General features: G+C 37.9%; 1 protein-coding gene across 2 annotated transcripts in view; it reads left to right on the top strand.

Annotated features, from left to right (window-relative positions):
- The window catches only part of LOC121519779 (rap guanine nucleotide exchange factor 4-like), a 49,794-nt gene that overhangs the window by 16,142 nt on the left and 11,075 nt on the right, over positions 1 to 22,577 (top strand). For both annotated transcript variants that reach the window (XM_041802679.1, XM_041802678.1), the window contains exons 2-11: positions 1,362 to 1,504; positions 4,082 to 4,170; positions 5,318 to 5,464; positions 13,258 to 13,330; positions 14,851 to 14,906; positions 16,914 to 17,020; positions 17,145 to 17,266; positions 19,636 to 19,819; positions 20,060 to 20,144; positions 20,630 to 20,690. In XM_041802679.1, the coding sequence (XP_041658613.1) occupies positions 13,306 to 13,330; positions 14,851 to 14,906; positions 16,914 to 17,020; positions 17,145 to 17,266; positions 19,636 to 19,819; positions 20,060 to 20,144; positions 20,630 to 20,690 (640 nt within the window). In that variant the 5' untranslated portion in view covers positions 1,362 to 1,504; positions 4,082 to 4,170; positions 5,318 to 5,464; positions 13,258 to 13,305. The remainder of the gene's footprint in view (positions 1 to 1,361; positions 1,505 to 4,081; positions 4,171 to 5,317; positions 5,465 to 13,257; positions 13,331 to 14,850; positions 14,907 to 16,913; positions 17,021 to 17,144; positions 17,267 to 19,635; positions 19,820 to 20,059; positions 20,145 to 20,629; positions 20,691 to 22,577) is intronic.

Here is a 22,577-nt window from a genome sequence, read left to right as displayed (position 1 = left end):
ATTCAGCAGCGTTTAAAAACACTCCACTCAAACTAGAACGTCACTGTAAAGAGGAGGATCAACAAAAATTCTCACCAGCCAGTTATGAATTTCCTATTCTTTAAGATAGTTTTAATTATTACACTGGTGCTCTGGCTCTGTGATTCAAATTAATTTTACCTTCAAATGTCAGCCTCAGAGGGGAGAGACAGGACTCCATCATGTCTGCAGTTGCGTCATAGGTAAAGTTATACTCAGATTTCACATGGCTCTAACCTCTTTATCCGCCTAGATGGGCTGTGAAAAGTTCTCCCAAACTTTGTAGTAGGTCCCATTGGTTAAAAAAGTAATCCAGTGCTGAAGTCCATGTTGAAATCTGCAGGATAGATGCTAATTTGCATATTTAACAAGCTAACTCAGGTTGTGTGATGATGTGTTCAAGTTGGCTGGGAAATTTTAGCATTTGAAGAAAGGGTATATATATCAATTAAGAAACTAGTAAATAAAAAATATATTTATTAATGTTTTTAATCACTGAAGAACTTTTGGAAGGGGGTTGCCGCATTATTTATAATTTAAATGTAATTTATTCAGCCTATTTATTTTAATACAGTTTAATTTAGAAAATTAAGAATTAAATTTTATTTATTCGCTTCAACTACCGTACTGAAAAAGTACCGAACCATGACTTCAAAACTGAGGTATGTACTGAACTGAAATTTTTCTGTACTGTTACACCCCTAATCAGAGCTAATCGCTACATGAGCAGCCAGCACGCACAAGCATTCACACAAGAAGTTACCTTTTCCACCTAAACTTACACATAATCATGCCAAAACAGGTCAAAAGAGGATTGAAAACATCTTTCCCAACATGAGAAGTTTATATGGTTGTTTTATTCTTTGTCATACAGAAATGTGTCCCAGTTCTGGTGAAACAGAGGCTAAAGCTAGTATATCTGAGGTACTTAGAGCACTGGCGGCAGCCATTAGAAGGCTTTTAGTCCCCCTAAACCCCACCCATAGTGCAACTCTGTATGTATGGCTCTAGTTAACGCAGTGAAGGCAGCCATTAGCGACAGCATTCAGTCCAAGCAAACGCAACTCTGTTATGTTAGGGCTTTGGAAGTAGGGTCATTCAGTCAGTTACTCAGTCAGTCAGTCAGTCAGTATACGGACAGAGCCATATGCAGGGCTGACCTCAGCGGTCAGCCAATAATCCAGGTTTTCCAATCATTTCTTCCTCCCTATGACTTCTTTTTTAGAGACTATCATTTGTTTGTCTTGTTTATGTGAAGTTAATCGTCCAAAACTTAGGAAAAAGGCAAGGTGGTCCCTAAAAATTAATGGTGGATGTAATGATGTTTTCTTTTCTGTGTACAGGCCCTCGGAGCGTTCAGGAGAAGATGTAGACATTATTCTGACCAGACTGAGAGAGGTCAAAGCCTTCCAGAGGTTTCCACCTCCGCTCCTACTGCAGATCTGCGCCTGTGCCTTCTATGAGTGCCTGGAGAAAGGCATCACATGTATGTACACAAATGCATTCAGACACAAACGTAGGCAAAAAGGACAATTTTAAGATGTTTCATTTGTTCTGTAAATGACAGAAGATGCCTCAAAGCTCTTTTTGGGCATTTTATAAGAAAACATGTTGAAACAGTACGTTGTGTACACAGTATCTGTTATTATGAAAGCCATACTGCAGCAGATCCCTTTGCTGTTCCTTATACTGCTTGGATTATTATGTATGAGGATGCAAAGTACTGTGATTATGTCAATTCCTGTTTACATAACTCCCTAAGCACAAATTCTGCAAGTCTTTTTATAACACATTGAAGCATGTGGATGGTAACACATTCAGGTCCAATCAATAATCTTTTTGGCATAAATGTATAAGGATAATATTGCTAAAGTGTCAAGTGAATTTGTTCAGTGTTCATGACATGCCTTTGTGTGATGACTGTTGCATAATAAAATATGGATTTCTTGCTTTTTGGCAGTCAAAATTGAAGTAATAACATTCCAGAGGCCAAATTGATGTTGTTCAATGGCTTCATTTGTTTATTTATTAGAGATTTCCATTCAAATTAAGAAGAGAAAAGCCTCAACTCTGACAATCAAAAATGTGGAACTAATGAGTGCCTGACAATCTGTACAATAAATGAATCACTGGCTTAATTTATGGATTATCTAAACCAAAAATCCCAAACTGAAGAAACAGCTTCTTTGAATCATTTTTCAGATAAAGACAAACCAAAACAAGAAATTTGTTTATTGAACTCATGAACAGTGATATATGTCTGATTTGGGCTTTTGGATACCAAGTGGTATTCCTTAATACTTTGTGTGAATCTACCTTCACACAGAAAACAGTTTGATAACTGATAGCTTGGACTGCTTACAGATGAGGTCTGAGTTATTAATCTAAATTTATATTGAATCACACTCTGGTTGACTGCAGTTTTCAGCTCACACAGGGCGCAATACTTCTTTGAGCCGAAAAGTGTGTCAAAATACCATTTTAATACAATTTGATTGCAGCTAAGATGTTATTCTCTGACAACATGATGTAAACATTTAAGTGTCCATTTTTTAGAATTGTTTAAAAAAATTCTTATGAAACTTATTTTTGCATGTTTTCATTCCTTGCAATAGAATAATTCATACTGAATTTGCAATGTGAGTCAAAATAATAGTAATCTATCTATTGCCCTAATAGTAATAATCTATCTAACAATATGTTGGTTGTAATATAAAATGATTTACTGTCTGTGTTTGTTTAAAAAAAATTGTATGTTAAATCACAATATTGGGGAAAAACAATCCCAATTAGATTGTTTACCAAAATTGTTCAGCTTGAATACAAAGGTGGTCTTGGATGCCGTTATCCAGGTTGGATTGGTTGTGTTGCAGTATTAATTTTGTCGACTAAAACTATGGCTAAAAATGTTTGTCATGGAAAAAAAGGCTGATGACAAAAACTAGCCTAAGACAAACAAAAATAGATCAGTGATGACTAAAACTGACTAAAATGTTGTTTTCGTCAGACATTCAAAATCTCTATTTCTCCACTGTGGGTAAATCTGTCAAAAACACTGTATCTGTAGTTATTCTGTCTCTCAGCTGTAGAAAGCAGGGACCCCAGGTTTAGCAGAGTGCATAGAACACACTTCCATGATTTGGTACCAGATTTAGGCAAGAGAATAAATGCTTGGACAAAAAGAAAAGACTAAAATGTGAGGACATTTTGTGGATTAAAACTAGACTAAAATGTTTTTGAGTTTTCAGTGACTAAAGCTCTTCTCTGTATACATATAAAACACTATAGAGACATTTGTCAGACTTCACTGATAGAGACAGACAGTGTCACTTAAGATTAAATATTTTTTTGTCAGATGTAAGTATTTAATGGTAGTAATTTTATACTAACAATAAAACACTAACTGTTAATACATGGTTTATTCTAAAATAAAAAAAAACTGCAGCAGGTTTCATGAACATTTCTAATTCTCCTCAGACAGGTGTGTCAGGGTCTTCATATATGTAAAATTAAGCTGAATGTCTACTTTAGTGTTCCTATCCTTTTTATATCCGTTGATTATCTATAAACAGACAAAAGCCCCACTGCGGCTCAGTCCCAGCTAATGACTCCACTAGCAGGCCTGCTAGTCATTAGCTGGGACACAACAACTCATTAGCTGTATACAACCATTTGTATTACCAGCGGCCTCACAGCATTCAGATGCAGAGATACTAAGCTATGGTAAGATAGCTATAGAAATGATGTGTGGGCTGTTGTCTGCCTAAAACACGGGATGAGTGAGTTCTGATTCTAGGTTCTCTCTGAAGACACATTGTTAATGTGTAACATAGACCTACGTGGTAAACACCCAAAACACATTGTTAATCACTGATAATGCATTTGCCTGAACAACCCCCAGGTGCTTTCTCTACTGAAGCACACTGATGTAAAATTATCCATACTTTTTTTTTAATAAAGCAATGATTTTGACTGAGTACAACTGTCCTTGACATATATTTTATGACTTCATATCCATTTAACTCAGCACTCAACGCTATTTTATTCATTTTTCTGTCTGCAGTGTTTCGACAGGGTGATATAGGAACCAGCTGGTATGCTGTCCTATCTGGCTCTTTGGATGTCAAAGTTTCCGAAACTGCAAACCACCAGGTAAACTCATCGCCAAGATTATTTTAACCTACTCATCTTGCTTAGTTTCACTTTGCTGCTCCTCTGTGTGTGTTCATTCAAACCACAAATGAATGAGTGAATAATGAATTGAATCTTGACTCATGGACACTGTGGGATTCGTCTTGTAATTTGCTTCTTTTACGACTTCCATCTTCCTACTCCCTCTTGTGCTATTTTTGTTCCAACCTTCTCTGTCAAGATCCAGGCTGCTTTACAAGAGCCTCTCATGTTACAGAGCTGGGTCTTCATGACTTTCTTTAGTACTGACATTGTTCTACTATATTAGCTCATGTCTCCTTGCCTAAATATGCCAGAGTAAGGATGCAACAGCACAGAAAACAAGTCCACTGAGAGCTGTGCAATGGTCTACCCTTTATGTCAGAGATACACAGTTACACTGTACACATGCTCATACAGAGGATAATAATGTCATGGGGGAAAAGGAGGGAAGGGGGATTCGCTCCTAGTTAAAGAACGATAGAAAGGCCCTCCATTGTGAAATGTCCTTTTCATGTATGGAGGCCCAAAGAGCCAGTGGTGGCCTAGTTTCTGTTGCTATATTTGAAATGTCAGATTGGACTGCGGAGAAAGGTTTCCATTGCATGCTGAATATCAGTCCAAATTAGTGGGCATAAGTGTGCATGTGTTTGTGTGTTTTCTTGCCTCCGGTGTGTCCAATTATAGCCAGCAGCCACAGATATTTTCACTCCTGGACAGCCAGTTTACTACATCCTCATGTATGAATCTATTTGCATTAATTTACATATTTTAATCAGTCTGCTCTTCGTGGTCATCCAATATAAAGCAAACCTTTGGAGATGTATATGCTGCAAGGAAAGGTTGAAATAGTGTATTAACAAATGCGCAGTGCTAGTTTTATAACAGATTTAATGTATTTTCCATGCCAGTCCTGTAATTAAAAAGGCAAAATTTCCTTTGTTAGAGCATCGCTAACATGATATAGGACACTGAAAATTATGATGGGTGATTTTCTAATATTATATAGACCAATAAGTATTATTATTAGACTAAATGGGTATTTAAAGCAGTGTAACTGACAGTTATCTGTATATTTAAGGGCTCATCTGAATAAATGTATCCTTTAAATTGATTATTTATTCTCCAGGATGCTGTCACCATCTGCACACTGGGGATCGGGACAGCGTTTGGGGAGTCCATCCTGGACAACACACCACGTCACGCTACCATCGTCAGCCGAGAGACCAGCGAGCTGCTCCGCATTGAGCAGAGGGAGTTTAAGAGCCTCTGGGAGGTGAGAGACAAAGCTGGAGTTTTATTGTGCTGTGTGCAGCTGTGAGCTGAAACTTCATGATTCAGCATAAAATGTGTTTTGGTAGCGTGCCTAAAGGGTTCCACCTTGGATGAAATTTCCCTGTTACAGTGAGACTGCATTTTCAGAAATGCACACAGTGTAATAGAGCTTTTAACCACAAGGGGGCTGTCCGTCACAGAGGAGCCTTCTGCTTCACTTAGCAGATACACCTATGGTGACACTTTACAGTAGGCTAATGGAGGTACAAAGAGAGGGGGTGTGTAGTGATGGGTGGGTATAGTGGCTTTTTGCAGCTTTTCCAATGGTAGAAATGATGCACTCAGTTATATAATGTGTTATACATGCTTAGTGAAGCCTTTGGCGTTTGAATTAGTCAGGGTTAAATACAGGAACTGCCTGATATAAAATATTAGTCTCTGTGTGCTTGAAGGGGGTAAAAGCGTGGTTAAACATTGACTTTTTAACAACAGATATTTTGACAAGTCTGTAGGAAAAAGGTCTTAATAATTACAACAAAGGCCTTATTTATAGAACTCATGATTGCTTTTTACACCTGCACTTCTGCTGGGACTTATCAAAATAACAATTCAAAATGGCCTTTTCTGCTACATAATGAGAATGAAAAAAATCTTTTCAAACATGGAAATAAGAATGCTCTATTCCTGAAATGGTTTAAAGAGCACCTGTCTCATTTTGCATCCACTAAACTGTTGAAAAGCCAACACTACAGTTTAAAGCTACTTGCAGATGCAGAAGATAGAAATCAAATGCCATGTCAGTGCAGAAATCTGCTGCAGCAATGGCCTCTCCTTTTGTACAAACATAAGAAAGTCTCACACTGCAGTATTAACTTTCCATCCTCTTGCCAAGTATTGCCACTAGAGCTGCAGATTTAATAGTAAACTGCCTCAGACTGTATCAGTGGCAGGCAAAATAGTAGGAAAACCACAAAAATCCCTGTCTCACAATTTATCAGTAGAACAAGAAAGAAAGGGAGGAGTATTGTAGCAGATAATTCCCATCTTCTCTTATGCCAGATGAAGCTTCTAAACTCAGGAAGGTGTTCAGTTTTAGCAACTAAAAAGTGTGTTGAAGAAGTCATTGATCTGAAGTGTGATATCCCTTCTTAACCTTCCAAATGACTGATGAGATCCAAATCATGAAATGAACTCTTGTCATTGTTTTTAATGGATTCTTTCTGTTCTGTTAGTGTGTTTTGTTGATAGACTTTTAAGCTGCTACATGTATCAGGAGAGCCTAAGGCAAATTTCCACTTTTGATGAGCAATAAAAATTGTATTTATTGTGGCAGGGTGGGTAAATACGCTGATACAGCAATATATCTTCCCAACCAGTGTGATACAATAATCAGATCACTACACAGTATTTCAGTACGAACTTTAGCTCTAAACAGATTTCTACTTAATATTAACTCATCACAGCACTACTTTTAGTCTCCTGACAGTGGTGACAATCATGATTAAGGCTAACAGAAGTTAATTGGCCAAAAGAAAAAAAGACAGAGAGATGATGACAAATAGAGCTATAACAAAGTTAAGAGCTACAGTATGATAGAAGAAATGGACTCTTAATTACAGTGAATAAATACATTAATCCTGCATTTTACTTTTTAAAGGCATTTGAAGTCAAACAGATGCTGTGATTTATCATACATTTTCTGAATATCTACCAGTTATCACAGAAGCCCTGCATCTTTATCATAGATCATACTCATGTATCATACCTGAACTTAAGGTATCATATCGTATCATATCTTGCCATATCACATGGTATTGTGTCGTATTGCGTTGTATTGTTTCGCTTTGCATTGCATCACATTGTATTTTATCATATTATATAGTATGAAATCAAGTCTTAATGGCATCTCGTAACGTATCCTAGCGTAGTGTATCATATCACATCAGATTATAAAGTATCAGGTCAAATCAGATTATATTATATCTCATCTTATCGTACTGTATTGTATCGCATCATATCGTATTGTATCACATTATATAGGATCAGATCAGATTACATTACATCGTATTGTATCGTATCATATTGTATTGTTTCATATCGTATTGTACCAATCACATTGTAGCGTATTGCATCATATCAAGTCGTACTCTTTCAAACTCCGTTGATGAATTCTGCCATAACTGTGGTGGTAACTGCAGTAACTACTGCTGTTTTCTGAATTTTAGTATGAGGTAGTTGGATCAAAACACATTCGACAGCTGCTGATAAAGGAATCTGGAAAATCTCAATCAAGCCAGATTTTACAGATTGGATGTAATTTATCTAGATATAGTATGCCTAAAATCTATCACAGAAATAGAGAAAAAAATTGATTTGACAATGAGATACTGTTTAAAATAACATCACTCGGCACAATAATTTTGCAATAATTTAACAGCTACGAATTTGTAGAACTGGAAAATGCATTTTTCGAATGTTTCCTTAATACATATTTTGTAATTCTTGATGTACATTGTCTGTAATGTTTATATTCAGCTCTGACATTATTATGTCCATGATAAAAATAACTTCATACATGGGTGTATTTTATCTCTGGGAGATGAGCAATAAAATGATATCTACAAATCATGAAGAGAGGCCAAAATAATGATGGTTTTCTTGATCCTCTTCTGAAGAATATCTCTTTCCTCTGTGCTGTCAGCATTGTGTCTTTGTTAAGTGTCCACTCGCATACAGAAGGACTCTTCTTGAAGTGAAAGCTTGTGCACTGTGCACTTACTGTTTTCTTTTCCCAAAGTAATATTTTGTCTCAACTATTAGAGCAACTGAAATCTCCACGAGTTTTTCTTGTTGTCCTTTACATCATAATAAAAAAATCAGTTACATGGAAAGTAATGTTAAAGGAAGAAAAATGTTCATTTCTTTAGTGAGCTTTCATTCAGACCAACAAATGTGAGTTACCACCACGGACACGACAGCTCTCCAACTCCTATTTTCACCAGTTTTGTCTGCATGTTGGTATTTTTGGTACATATAGGAACAACATTAACTCCTCAGTAAGACATCTCTGTGTAGCACTATTGAGAGCAAATATACTAGTGATTTTAAACAAGTCATTCCAGAAGGCCTGATAAAATCGACACTCATGTCTCTGGCCTTGATACTGGCATTTTATATAGAAGTTGGCTTTAGTGGTAGTTCCCTCTCTGCAGACTCCTTGTTGATGGTACCATCTCCATTCATTGAGTCTGTTTTCACAGAACAGGGCATCAGTTTACTGGAGCGTTATACTCTACTCTAAGTGCCAAACCTGTTGTTTAAATCAAGTTATATCACCCTGTTAAATCAAAAGATCCTGTTTTCCAGGGGATGCTAAATTAAATAACCTATACATTATTTCTTTCTTCTTAAAGTTGCTAATTGACGTGTTATTGCAGCATTACACACCTTTCTCACTCTGAGATTGAAGGTCCAGAGTCTGAATGCAAAAACATGTATTGTTTCTTGATAAAAAATACTTAACAAGGCCAGAATCTGACCATGGATCCAGCTGAAGGACACTCACATAAACTTACTATGCACCTTAAAACAATTGTATGAACTTCCAGGAAAATGTCTGTGTCATTAAGCCTTTATAAACATCTGTGGAATAATAATTTGATCCTGTTTATATTTACCAAGGGGAATTAAAAATAAGTTAGCAGGTCGGGATATAAATATAACAACTTTCAGAACAAACATCAAACAGTTTCTGACCTTTTTAGGAGGCAGAAGGGAAATTGTTGATTTTCAAGTATTTTAATGTTTTCACAATTATCAGGACACTTTGAGATCGATCAGATGTCAAAAATGATGCTGGCTCTACAAGATGGTCTTTTTAAAGTGGAACTGCATCAGTTTTGCTATTATAATGAATAGATTTGTTGGCTTTTTAAGTTAAAATTTGTATTCAGAATGTCTTGAAAGTAGTTTGTATCACTACCTGATAAACAAAAAATGCTGTTAAGCCTGTCATTGGATCTTGAGTTTCTGTTAAGTCTTATTGCACTGTTGAAACAGTCTTTCCTCTGCTGGTGGCTTAGAACTTGATGCTGCAATGTGAAACACAAAAAATATAAAAATATTTCTGTTTTTTTATGCCTTTATTGTTGAGAAGCAAATTGTAGAGTCTGAAAAAGAGATGAGACAATGGGAAATGACAAGTAATGAAAGTAAAATCCCATGGGTGAGGTTGGAGTTGAACTAGGCAGTGTTGTGTACTTCAGGGACTATTGCCTAGAGAACTTGGGGAACACAACATAACCACTTGGCTGTCTGCACCAACTAGAGCAGCATTTTCTTTAGTGATGAAGTAGAGAGTTATAACTGCTCTAATGAGTGACAATGATTAGATATGAATCTAAATTTTCAGTGTATGAAATATTGATGAAATCATGCTGCCTTCAGCTGCATGAATGGGCTTTAGTTAGCAAAAAAATAGCTCTCTTTTCAGTGACCTTATAAAAATTCATAAGTGCTTTGTTATGAATCAAAAATTTATATTACTCTGAGCACTGTTCTCCTGTAAACAAACCCTCCATGTAAGACAAATAGCTGCTGTTTTGAAGGCTTCCTACACCGAAAACTAGTATTAAGATATTTATGTTATCCTTGTGATTAAAAAAAAAATCACTTCAGTATTTACTTTTGTCATCCATGAATAATAATTTAGTTGGATAGTACACATTTTTTACATGCAGGGTGCCTACAAAAGTATTCATCCCCTTAGATTTTTTTTACCCTTTCATTGTTTTTTTTTTTTTTTTTTTTTTTTATATAAATCAGCCACGGTCAATATAATTGGGCTTTTTTTTAGATACAAAAGAATGTGTCAAAGTTAAAACAGATTTTTACAAAGTCAGTTTAACACAATTATGTACTATTAAATGACTGCATAAATGTTCACCCCTTACTGATCTTTTTCAACAGAAGTCTAGCCAGTTGGTGCAAGTACTCTGACAATAAAATCACCCGAGTACAGTGAATGTGTCTCAAGTGATTGTAGTATAAAGACACCTGTGTCTGGTAGATCCAGTCACTGGTTAATCAGTATTCCTGGCTACCATTGAACCATGAAGACAAAAGAACACACCAAGCAACTCAGAGAAAAGGGTATTGAAAAGTACAAGTCAGGGGATGGATACAAAAATTGTCCAAGACACTGAACATCCCCTGGAGTTCAGTTAAATCCATCATCAAGAACTAGAAGGAATATGGCACATGTGTAAATCTGCCTTGATCAGGCTGTCCTCATAAGCTGCTATGCAAGAAGGAGACTAGTGAAAGAGGCCACCAAAATACCTATGTCTACTCTGAAGGAGTTGCAAGCTTCAGCAGCTGATATAGGAGAGACTCTGCATACAACAACTGTTGTTCTTCATCAGTCAATGCTTTATGGGAAAGTGGCAAAGAGAAAGCCTCTGTTGAAGAAAACTCTCATCTGACCAACAGTTTTTGGTCAGATGAGACCAAAATGGTGCCTTTTAGCTATCAGACAAGATGCTATGTTTGCCGAACACCAAACACTGCACATCACCACAACCACACCATTCCTACTGTGAAGCCAGTGGTGGCAGCATCATGTTATAGGGAAGCTTCTTAGTAGCTGGCCCTGGAAGGCTTGTAAAGGTAGAGGGTAAAATGAATGTGGCAAAATAATGGAAAATACTGCAGGACGATCTTATTCAGGAGAACTGTGGTTTAGGAGAAGATTTATTTTCCAGCAAGACAATGACCTACAGCATACAGTGAAAGCTACACAGACATGATTTACAGACAACAAGTTGAAAGCTCTTGAGTGGCCGAGTCAAAGCCCACACCTCAATCCAGACCTCAGTCCAATCCAATATGGAGTTTGTGAGTGGACTTGAAAAAGGCTCTTTGCGGCCAATCCCTATGCAACCTGACAGCAGTTTTGCAAAGAAGAATGGAGTAAAATTGCAGCGTCCAGATATGCAACTCTGGTTGAGTCCTATCCACACAGACTCGGTGCAGTGATTGTAGGTAAAGGTGCATCTACTAAAGAAGTGGGGACTTGAAGTGGGTGAATACTTATGCTGTCACTTATTTTAGATTATATATTTTTATTCAATTGATACTACTTTGCAGAAATTTGTTTTCACTCTGACACTAAAGAGGTTTTTTTTTGTAATAAATTATAAAAATGTTTATATTGATCATGATTGATTTATAAAACCAATAAAAGGGGAAAATATCCAAGGGGGTAGATGCTTTTTACAGGCAATGTATGTGTATGTATAAAAGGCCAGATAAAACAATAAGTGTTTATTCAAGCATGTGTGCTGTCCTATTATCAGGCTTGTTATGTGTTATTTGTTGCCTAAGTGCACTCAGTCTCCCTATCTGTCATCTAATTTTGGACCGTAGAAGTAAAGCAGAAAACATAGCCTGAGGTTGTCCCCCTTTGAATCTTGTGCAGCTCATAGTAAAAGGATCTTTGTGTTTTGTGTTGGTGTGTGCACAGACTAATAAAAATGCATGTGTGTAGTGTGAACTAGAAAGCAATCGTGTGTTTGATGAATAGATGAAAGACAGAAAAGCACTGCTTTAACATAAGGTTGAATAAACAGGGAGGAAATGTAAAATAGTGTTTTTGTGACAGATGTTGAGCGGATGCTTGTTTGGCAGTCATTCATTTTCTTTCTGTTTAACTCCTCCATCCTTTCTTACCTGCTCTACATCTCTCTTGCCCACTTCCTCTCTCCTTTATGACCCGTGTTGTGTCTTTTGCCAGCCTCCTTCCTGTCCTCCCTCCCTCTCCATCCTCCTTTCTTTCCCTCCTGTGCTCCCTTTCTCCCTCCCTCTCCTTTTACTCCTCCTCCACTAGAGTAGCTCGGTCGTACAGATCACCGTGGTAACCTGGGAGAGAAAGTGGTTAGGTTCTTGGCTGGAGAGGAAAAGAGAGAGGGGGAGCAAGAGACTGAGGGAGACACTGGGTCGACTGTTTGAGAGAGAGAGGGAGAGAAAAGAAAGAAAGAGAGGATGAGAGCAGCTTGTTTAGAGCAGGATGCTATCCGGTGGCTTGTGTTTGAGTTGTAAAGACACAGAGGGCAGCTCTCTGGGGTTTCAGTCCCTGCAGCTTTAGGCGGCTGAGTGTGTAACCTCAGGTGAGTATGACTCCTCGACTGTAACACTGTGAAGTGTGTGCATGGTTTGTATGTAGGCTAGATTGTGTGTCACTGTAATATTGACTTGTTTTGTTGGAAATGAAACTCCCTGAAATTGTTTTGTTTTGTTTGTCCTGTTGTGTCTGAGAGTCTGAGAGAGACACCAGGGCGCTTTTTTTCTTTGGGTCAAACAGATGCTCTCTCTGTGTTTCCCTGTGTGTGTTTGCAGTGTGCGTTTCTTGCAGCACTCAGAAAGTAATGACCTTGCAGAAGAACAGTGTTATGTGTATTTCAGTACCTTTGCTACCTTTAGAAGCACATAACATCTGTATGAGCAGCATCTGCACAGATAGAGCAGCTCTGGCTGCTCTCATTAACCCTGTTTTGAATGCTGCTGTGAGTGTTTGTTTGTGTTATATAATGTTAGTTGTTCTGCATGTAAATGATCTTGGTTGTACAAAGAGCTTTGTTTTGAGGGGCACTTGCTGTGCGCGTGTGGGAGACAGAAATGTAATAGGATTAGATGTTTAATAGAAGAGGTTGTCTTATAATACTCTCTCACTGTGCAGGTGTTAATGTAGTTGAGGCTGATGTGAATCGTGATGTGTGTTTGTGTTTTGTCTCATAGAAGTATCGTCAGAGCTTGGCTGGACTGTTGGCCCCTCCTTATGGAGCGATGGAGAGTGGATCCAACAATGACAGTGAGTAGTCATACACAGACACACACTGATAAGCAAGGCCACCCATAAGCGGCTAAAGCTTTATGGGGCTCATTCCTACTGAGGGGCCCCGAACCTTAATGTCTATTTAGTGTTGCTTCAGTAAAACGGTAGGCTGTATTAAAATGCAAACCCTGTCTCCTTAAGATTATACTAGCCTGTTTTTGGGCTTGTCCATTGAACTTAACTGTAAGGCCAATCATTTTGGGCTATGTATTGCAGGGGTGGGCAACTAGTGGCCTGAGGACCACATATGCCCCTCCACCTCACTCAGTGCAGCCCCCAAGTCAGTTTCAAATACCTGCAAATGATAAATTCAAAGGAGACATGACAAAATCTGCCATGAAAACATTAAACATTACGATTTTTGTCACTTGTGTATGCTTATTTCTTTGCAAAAAATTATTAGACATAATTGGCTGCAATTGTTTTGTAAAACCTTTGTGAATCACTAAATCCATCTGTAAATAAAATAAAATGCAAGTATACAAAGAAAACCAATGTCTTTTTGTGTTCATTGCATCTAAAAATTAGCTGACACTGGTTTAATTCTGCATCATGAAAGCAACAAATTCTTTCTTTCATTAGTCTTAGTAATCATAGTTGTTGAAATTAACAATGTCTGACAATTTCTAACAGTTTGGCACTTTGCCATTGAGAAAAAAACTAACATGGCCCTCTTAGAAACAAAAGTTGCCCATCCCCAATGTATTGCCATGACAGGATGTTCAAAAATATAAAGAAAGGAGAAGAAAAGGAGGGAGCTGGTTAGCTCATTATTTGGCTAACCTTTTTTTTCATTCAGCTCCAAAATCAACTTTAAAATTTTTTTTAAATACATGTTAGCCAAAAGGTCAGCACCAGCACTGATTTTGTGATGCCCATGTGTTAGTATTATAAATTCACATCTTGCTAGGGAACACAGCCTTTCAGAGGCCCAGCCAGTTCTGCAGGCTGCCCTGTGTATAATAACCTGTCATGCCATAAAGACTATGTCACTAATCAATAGCATAGTACATGTATATGTGTCATAGTCCATGTGGGCTAGCGCCCGCAGTCTTTTGAAAAAAATCTAAGAGGGGGATCTGTTTCTTTCATTATGCATCAAAACATATGAAATAGTTTGCATGTTTAGCTCTGGAGTGAACTTGATGCAGTTGTTGCTATTAATGGAGCCGGTTGGTGAGAAGTCAGTCAGGAGAAGAGCAAGCTCTGGAATTACATAATGGTCAACCATAGATGAAAAATTAAATTCAGTCTCTTTCTTGATAGGATCCTAAAGCAATATTCAGACATGTAGGCCATGATTCATCCCTGCTATGATGTTTATTGCTTATGCTGTTTGTTCCCAACCTGCGGTCCAGGACCTGGACTTATGCAAGAGTTGTGGCTCCATGATACATGTAGGTCTATGCCACACTGAAAAAGAGATAAATTTGGATGGTTATGAAGTGAAAATTTGAAGTGTTACACCCTGTTAAAAATGTTGTTTTTCTCCTCAGGACTCACGGACAAAGACAACATGAATTCAGACTCAACAAACAAAGCTCACAACAAGGTAAATGCTCACTCCAGCTAAAAGCTTGGAACACAAACCTCTGTCTCGGATTGCTACAGGAAGTGAAAAAAATGAGCAGCATGGCAACTTGATCCCTTGAATATTCCCTGCCAACAGAGACCTGTGCCCGTCCTCCTGCACACAAAGCATGAATGAACCGAACTCACAGGCAACACACTGGCCTATGCAGTCCCAGTTTTTCTTTGATTTCTCTTGGCCTCACTTTTATCAGAATATCTTTTGTGGAGTTCATGTAGAGTTCAGCAGGAGTGTGAATTATGCTCTAGCAGGTTAAAAAAAAAACTTGTAAAATCAAATTATTCTCAGTTATTAACAGAAAAGCAGCTTTAAATTTGCTGAAAATAGTCTAAGAGTACATCGTGAAGTAGACCTGAGTGCCATACTTTGAGTGCATACTTTTGTCTTTGTCAACAACTCAGAGTGCCAGAATGAATTTTGAAGGTGTGTGTGCTCAGAGAAGAGACAGTGATGACTCACAGCTGTGATCCTCTGTAGTTATGCTAATGCTAGCTAATGCATGCACATAGAAGAAAGGTCCCATCTGCCCTATTAGCATGCAATGCTTTGTTGTTTTCAAATGCAGCTGTGTGTGTATATATGTGTGTGCACATCTGCTCTTTCCTTTTTTGCTAAGGCGCAGGTGTCTCTCTGTGTAGGATGTGTTTGTTTGTAAAGGTTTTTGTTACCATTTTACAACCATGAGTGCTGCACTGTATGTAACTACCTTTCTCTTTATTTTGCATGTAACATATTCGTTACACAGCTAGCAATATGGTATTCTAAATCAGAGTAGTTATTTAATTCAATAGCCTTTTATGTCATCAAGTTTATTAACCTGGTGCAAAGAGCCTACATGGGAGACTAATTGGTCTGCTCCAGGGTCGAGGCTGCTGCTCATTTGAGGGCGTACTCCCTTCACTTTTACTCAACAGCATCCAGTAGCAAGCACACTTGGAGAGTCCAATAGGAGTCTTCTGGAGTTAGAGCATTTAATGTTTGTGCACAAAGAGCTCATACTGTACACATACTGTGCCCCTGCAGCCACTGTTAACTTGTTTCTGTTCTCAGTTACTGCTTCAGTCCCTGATATCAACAATGTAACTCACACACTCCACAGACAGAAACACACAAACACTTCCTGTCTCTCTTCTCGCTCTACCACCCAGCCATTCACAAAGACTCTTAAGCTACTAGACTTGTGTTTGTGACCCTGTGAGTTTGGTGTGTAAATATAACATTTCTGAGTTGTCCTTTTCCTTTAATTGTCCTCAAAATTTGATTTCAGAGGGTTTTGATACTAAACTTTTGAGATGGATGCATAAAGCATGTGCATCTTTACTGTTCAGCTTTACTCTGTATCTATGTTTTTTTTGTGGCATTTTCATGCCTTTATTAGATAGAGGAAGGACAGTGGATAGACTCAGAAACAGGGAAGAGAGTAGGGAGAGACATGCAGCAGAGGGCCACAGGCCAGATTTGAACCAGGGCTGCCTGTGTACATGGGCAGCGCCTTAAACAACTCGACCATCTGCATCCTGCTCTGTAGCTATGTTAAAGTATTACTATGGTTCAAATTTCATAAAATGAGGGTGCTTTTCAGAGAATTTAAAGCTTAAAATGTAAACATAACCTGGTACGGCCAAGGTTAGATTTGCAAAATAACTAAACATGGTGATCTAGCCAGGCAAAGAGAACGACCTCATGATACTAAAAGTTCTGAATTGAGATTCTGCCACGCTCTCTACACCATTTTTAAAATCTTATCCATCAGCTTTCCCTTTTTTAAAGTATTTTTGTGTTTTTGCTGCATTCAAGCTGAATGATAACACTGCCTCTCAGCAGCCCACATGCTTTCTACCACTCAGTGGATATAACTGCAATGGCTGCAACCCACCGAGACATTATACCCCATACCCTCTATCATCTTTTGGATTATGTGGAACAGTTAGTCCACCAAACCTAACTCGTGTCCCTGTGTTTCTGCAGGTTCCTTCCGAAAAGCTGCAGAGGGCGGGGAAGGTGCTCCGTAATGCCATCCTGTCCAGAGCCCCTCACATGATACGCGACAGGAAATACCACCTCAAGACATACAGGTAAGAGTCATGTTTGTTTGCACCTCCAGCTAAACTTTGTGTTTATTTAGAAAAAAGAATGCAACAGGTTAAATAATATGTACAGGATATAAATGTGAAAATGATGTCTTTTTGTCTATTGCAGACAATGCTGTGTAGGCACAGAACTGGTGGACTGGTTGGTGCTACAGAGTGCCTGCGTGCTAACACGCTCCCATGCTGTTGGGATGTGGCAGGCACTGCTAGAAGAGGGAGGGCTCAACCATGGTAAGTTGTACTTTGGCTTCATATATTTATGTCAGTAATATTGTATGTTATTTCCAGTGCTGGGGTAGTTCCTCAAAAAATACATTACACATTACTAGTTACTTTTTTAAGAGATAATTTGTTACATTACTTAGTGACACACAGCAAAAAGTAACCAGTTATATTAATTTTTCATTACTTCTTGTCACCATAGATCTCCTGTAACTTAATTGGCAATGGAAAATACAATGTTAAACTTAATTTCCCATATTAGTGTAATATAATGTGATGGCACTATTTTATGCAGTAAAAGGTTGGGGATAAACGTGTGATGTCAACACAAGAAGTGCTGTTACAGTGCAGGACTTAAGGTAAAAATGCTCCAGGAAAGGTTAGTTAGAAGTCAAGTCTCTGTTCTGGTAAATCAAGTCCTCTCCTTTGCACAAGACTTCTCCTTTTTGCACTTGAACACACAGAAAGGTTACAACAGACTTGTGAAAATTTAGACCAAAGCAAAAAAAATACAAGAAAAAAGCCACAGTATGTCACATCTCCTCCATATTATATGCTACCATAAGCATATTTATCTCAGCTTTTGTGGTTACTTGTTGCTGTTGTTGAAAATTGAACTTTGGCTGCTTGACAGGTGTCGGAATCATCCATTTATCTTGAGCATCACTTGGGCTCCTGGAGTCTTTGCGAGATTTGTGTTAGTATGCTGCTGTTACAGATGTTTGGGAAGATTTCACTGCAGCTGAGAGTTGTTTCTGACCTGGACACAGTTTACCCTTTACTGTCACATTCTTGTCTTTTAGTACAACAAATGCAAAGTAGTGTTTATATCTCCAGTACAACTAAAGATGTCGTTATCTGAACTGCTCTGCTGTGTCCCTCTCCCTCCTCCATGGACTCGAGCTGATGTTTCAGTCACCTGAATTAGCAAGTGTGAGAGCGTGCATTAAAAGGGACATTTGATTTGTTTACTCCATGATCCTGTTTTACGTAGTTGGAGGATTTACAGCAATGCAAGCAATGTGATTATTACCTTACAACAACAGTAATAAGATCACTGAGTTAGCATCAGTAATACATGACATTAATGTGTTACTGACAAATGTTACAGTTATGCATTACTTTGTACCCATTTACACCAAACGATTAGTTTTTAGAGATCCTAACATTACTAGGAAAGCATAAGCTGAGTCACGAAGTACAATTAAAGAGTCACTATAATTTATTTTGTTTTAAATCAGGCATCTGCTAAGTCACCTAATTTCTTTTATCCTCTATAAATGTTATATGTGACTCTAGAACCTCTTTTCCTAGTAGTATTAATGTCTCGGAATGCGCTATTAAATTATAACAAGGAAGCAAACATTATAGTAAAATATCTAGTGGACTGTTATCCGTTGATCTAACACCAGTTAAACTGTGACACTGGCTCTGTACATCAAACAAATTTATATTTGTATCTTGGATGGATTTATTATAATTGACTTCTCAAGGTACACATCCATAGTTCTGGGACCCAGGAGGGTGTTGTGCCTTTTCACTTCTCGAACAAGCGGCAACCTCCATGGTTAATTAAGTGAAGCCAATGTGGAAGTACAAAACACTGCAGTGAAGCCAGTGTGGAAGTACAAAACACTGCATTTCTTCACAAAAACACCGGTGTTAAAATGCTGTTTTTTACGGCAGAACTAAACATATTTACAGCCTGGTTCAGAAAATGAATTTGGTTGTAATGGTTCATATCTTTATGTGCACTCACTGTACAGGAGGTGAATTTGGTTTCTAACTCATCTATTTTGGTTTAAATGAGGATGTATATTATACAGTGTAAGAGGCATGGCTGATATAACTGCTTGTGGGCACAGTGTAGCTGCTTGTCAGGAGGCTTAAGACCTGTCTTTCTTCCAACTCTTCATCTGCTAGTGGGTTGATATGAAGTTTGAGACGGTGTTTTCAATAGCAGCTGCCATTGAGAGCCCCCTTCAGTAACCATACTACTGATGTAACATTCATCAATACGGTTTGAAGTACTGGTTTAATGTATAAATTAGGATCTAGTGATCATCATTCGAAATTTAGGCTCTTTGCAGACTCAAAATGTCTCTGCTTGGCTCTTTGAAAATGAACATCAATCACTGTTTAATTGTGTTTTGAAATACCAGCCTGGAAATCAAATTTAAAGATCTGAAGTGGGAACATTAAATATAGATTAAATCTTCATCTCAAATTCATGCACTTCAGAGAAAATCTCTTTAATTATGTTCTAAGGGAATAAAATGTCTGTGCAGGCAGGATTATTATGATGGCTTTTTCTTGTTTGTTTTGGTGAATTTGAAAACTTGAATTGTATCTCAATGTGCCGCTCTTCTGCTCATCAGTGGACCAGGAGCTGGGCTTTCAGGACAAATACCTGTTCTACCGCTTTCTTGATGATGAGGAGGAAGACACACCGTTGCCTAGTGAGGAGGAGAAGAGGGAGAGTGAGGAAGAGTTGCCAGAGACCATCCTCTTCCTTGCTCAGATTGGCCCTGATGCTCTGCTGCGCATGATCCTGAGGAAATCGTCAGTATCAAAATACACAAGATAAGATAGATATACATACTTTATGTGTGGATTGATTCATTTCTGCTATGCAGTTATATTTGAGAGTAATATTTATGTTAAATGATAAAAAGTCTGTCTTATGTAGTGACTTAAAGCATTATGTGTCATTACTGATCTCAGTGCAACTTATGGGAAATGAAGTGTGTGTGTGTAATCTTAGCAGCGAATTCACTGTGACTAACCTCTGCGTGTCTGCAGGCCTGGTCAGAGGACAGGGGACGACCTCGAGATCATCTATGATGAGCTGCTTCACATCAAGGCCTTAGCTCACCTCTCCAACACCGTGAGTCAGCTGCTCCTTTCTGCTCTTAAAGGGACAGTGCAGGTTTCCAAAAATGCTGGGATTACATCAGAGCCAATTACTGCAGTGTTTTTTTTTTGTTTTTAAGACCAGAGGGAAAAATGAGACTCACTGTCAGCATCTCTCTTATCAGCATGATAGCACACAGTTTTACACGAATAGACCCTGTGCTAGCAAGACCACATCAGATTCAAGTGTAATCCAATCATGTAGATTAGATTGTATTGGAAGTAATCTTAATATTACATAATGAAAAGACACTAACATTATATTCCAGGAGATGACAAAGGTTCAGGATCTCTTATTACAATTTCCCTCCATTATCCTTTCAACACAGTGATCATACAAAGCCACACAGACTCTCATCCAGAAAATGGACCTGCACTTTTACCTACACTCCTGCTGTTGTTTTGCTGCTAAAAATTAAACGGATCCAAATGATTTGAGCATTGTCTTCTGGTTTGCAGGTGAAGAGAGAACTGGCGAGCGTTGTGATCTTTGAGTCCCATGCAAAAGCTGGAACAGTGTGTAAGTTTTCCTTTGTCTTTTTTGTCCTCCAATGTTGCTTTTTGGAATCTTACACCATTCCCATCCTCAATCAAAATCCAACCAAAAAACCCATATGACCTCCCACTGATGGTAGAAACCTCAGTTAACTGTTGACTCAAAGATGATATTTTAAATTCTATTTGTTCACATTATGTCCACCTGATATTTTCCAAAATTGTGCTGAATTATCTGTCATCAGTTCTATCTACTAAGTACTCAAATGACACTCCTTTACCTCAGTTTAATGATTTTTTAAAATGGTTTACCCAAGTCACAAGCGCTGTCTCTATTCTGTGGTGCTAGCAGGTTTTTGAACATTAATATGTGCTGAATGTTTTTGCATTCGGAGGAAGTGTAATTCGCAATGAATCTGAAAAGGTGTCCATCATGTCTGTGTGTTGACATTTGAGCTGCACCCTCCTCTTAGGAGAGAATAAATTTTGGCACACATTGTGACATGTTTTACTCCTGTGCCATTTGGCATGCATTGCTATTTGAAGATTTTCTTTTTTTTTTTTTTTTTTTTACAAGAAAGAGTTTTTTTATATATATAAATGCAGGGGTTATATGAGTAATTCTTTCCAATCCATTCATCCATTATTCATACTGCCTGTGCCATTTTGGGTTGCTTGGGGCTCATGCTGATCTCAGCTGTCATTGGTTGAGAGTCAGGGCACACCCTAGATTGATTACTCATCAATCACAGGGTTGACATCCTGAGACAAGCAAGTGTTCTGAATATCATCTTAACACAATATTTATCATTATCAAGCACACAATCATTAATATTTCCAATGTTCATAACTGTTTTTTCCATCCCATAGGTAGGGCATATCCCAGACCAGCATGATAATTTGTGTGTTATCATAGGTGGTTAATCATTAAACATTGGTAGGCAATTGCCTGCAGCCTTGTGCACCAAGGGGCTTTAAGACATAGGCAAAATAAATGTACATTAAATGTGTGGTAAGCTTCATAGCAAAGCTTATTTTAACAATTAAGATGATGTGGAATGTATCATTCTGTATATGCACATGGCCTGCTTCTGAATTTCCCCTCCAAAAGCCCCACTATGTCTTCATGCCAAGCAAATATAGCAGGATAAATATATAGTGTGTAGAAACACCACATTAAAAATTAGTGGATAACCATGTGGTGTGGAAACATAATAAAAAATATTCATTTGTAGCAGGAGATCCAATATTTCTATATTTGTGTGCATTGTTTACTTCTTCAGTTACATCTTGTCTCAAGATGTTAAACTTCTGAATGTGGACACTGAGTCGTGCTGTTGCTAAAAACAAGATTATGTGGAAGTACTGTTTGCTTACATTTGCTTGTATCCTGTAGTTATGTGGTCAGAACTTGTAAATGGAAAAGAGATGCTCTGAAATATTTTTCCTTACTGTGACTGACTGAAGCAAAACTAAGACTCTTTGCCTGGAGCCTCCAGAGAACTAGAACCACTTCTGTGTATTATGCATATGTTTCCAGAATGAGTGTAATTTCTGGCATTCCCAGAAAACATTTATAAATTTTGTTTCTTTTTCCCACAAAATGACCAACGTAATGAATGTTATGAACTATTTTTTAGCTTTTTTTGTGTAATGAAGTGGAGGGTTAGATTTTTCCATCCAAACTCCCTCTGTGTCCTTAAAGTTGTGTTGAGTTTCATAATGTTGAGCCATTTTCCTGTTGTATTTTCCATGTTAAGCTCTCATCTACAACCAAACTTTAATGTAGATAAATGAGGCAGTTTACGCTCTCTTTATGTGTAGTGCAGCACTGATAATGGCTTGAATCCATTTTTACTGAATTCAACAGGCTATTTAATATCTGAACAATATTGGAAAAACAAATGTGGTA

Source organism: Cheilinus undulatus, linkage group 13 (assembly GCF_018320785.1).
Source record: "Cheilinus undulatus linkage group 13, ASM1832078v1, whole genome shotgun sequence".
NCBI classification, from domain to species: Eukaryota; Metazoa; Chordata; class Actinopteri; order Labriformes; family Labridae; genus Cheilinus; species Cheilinus undulatus.
This window is presented reverse-complemented; position numbering and strand designations above follow the sequence as displayed.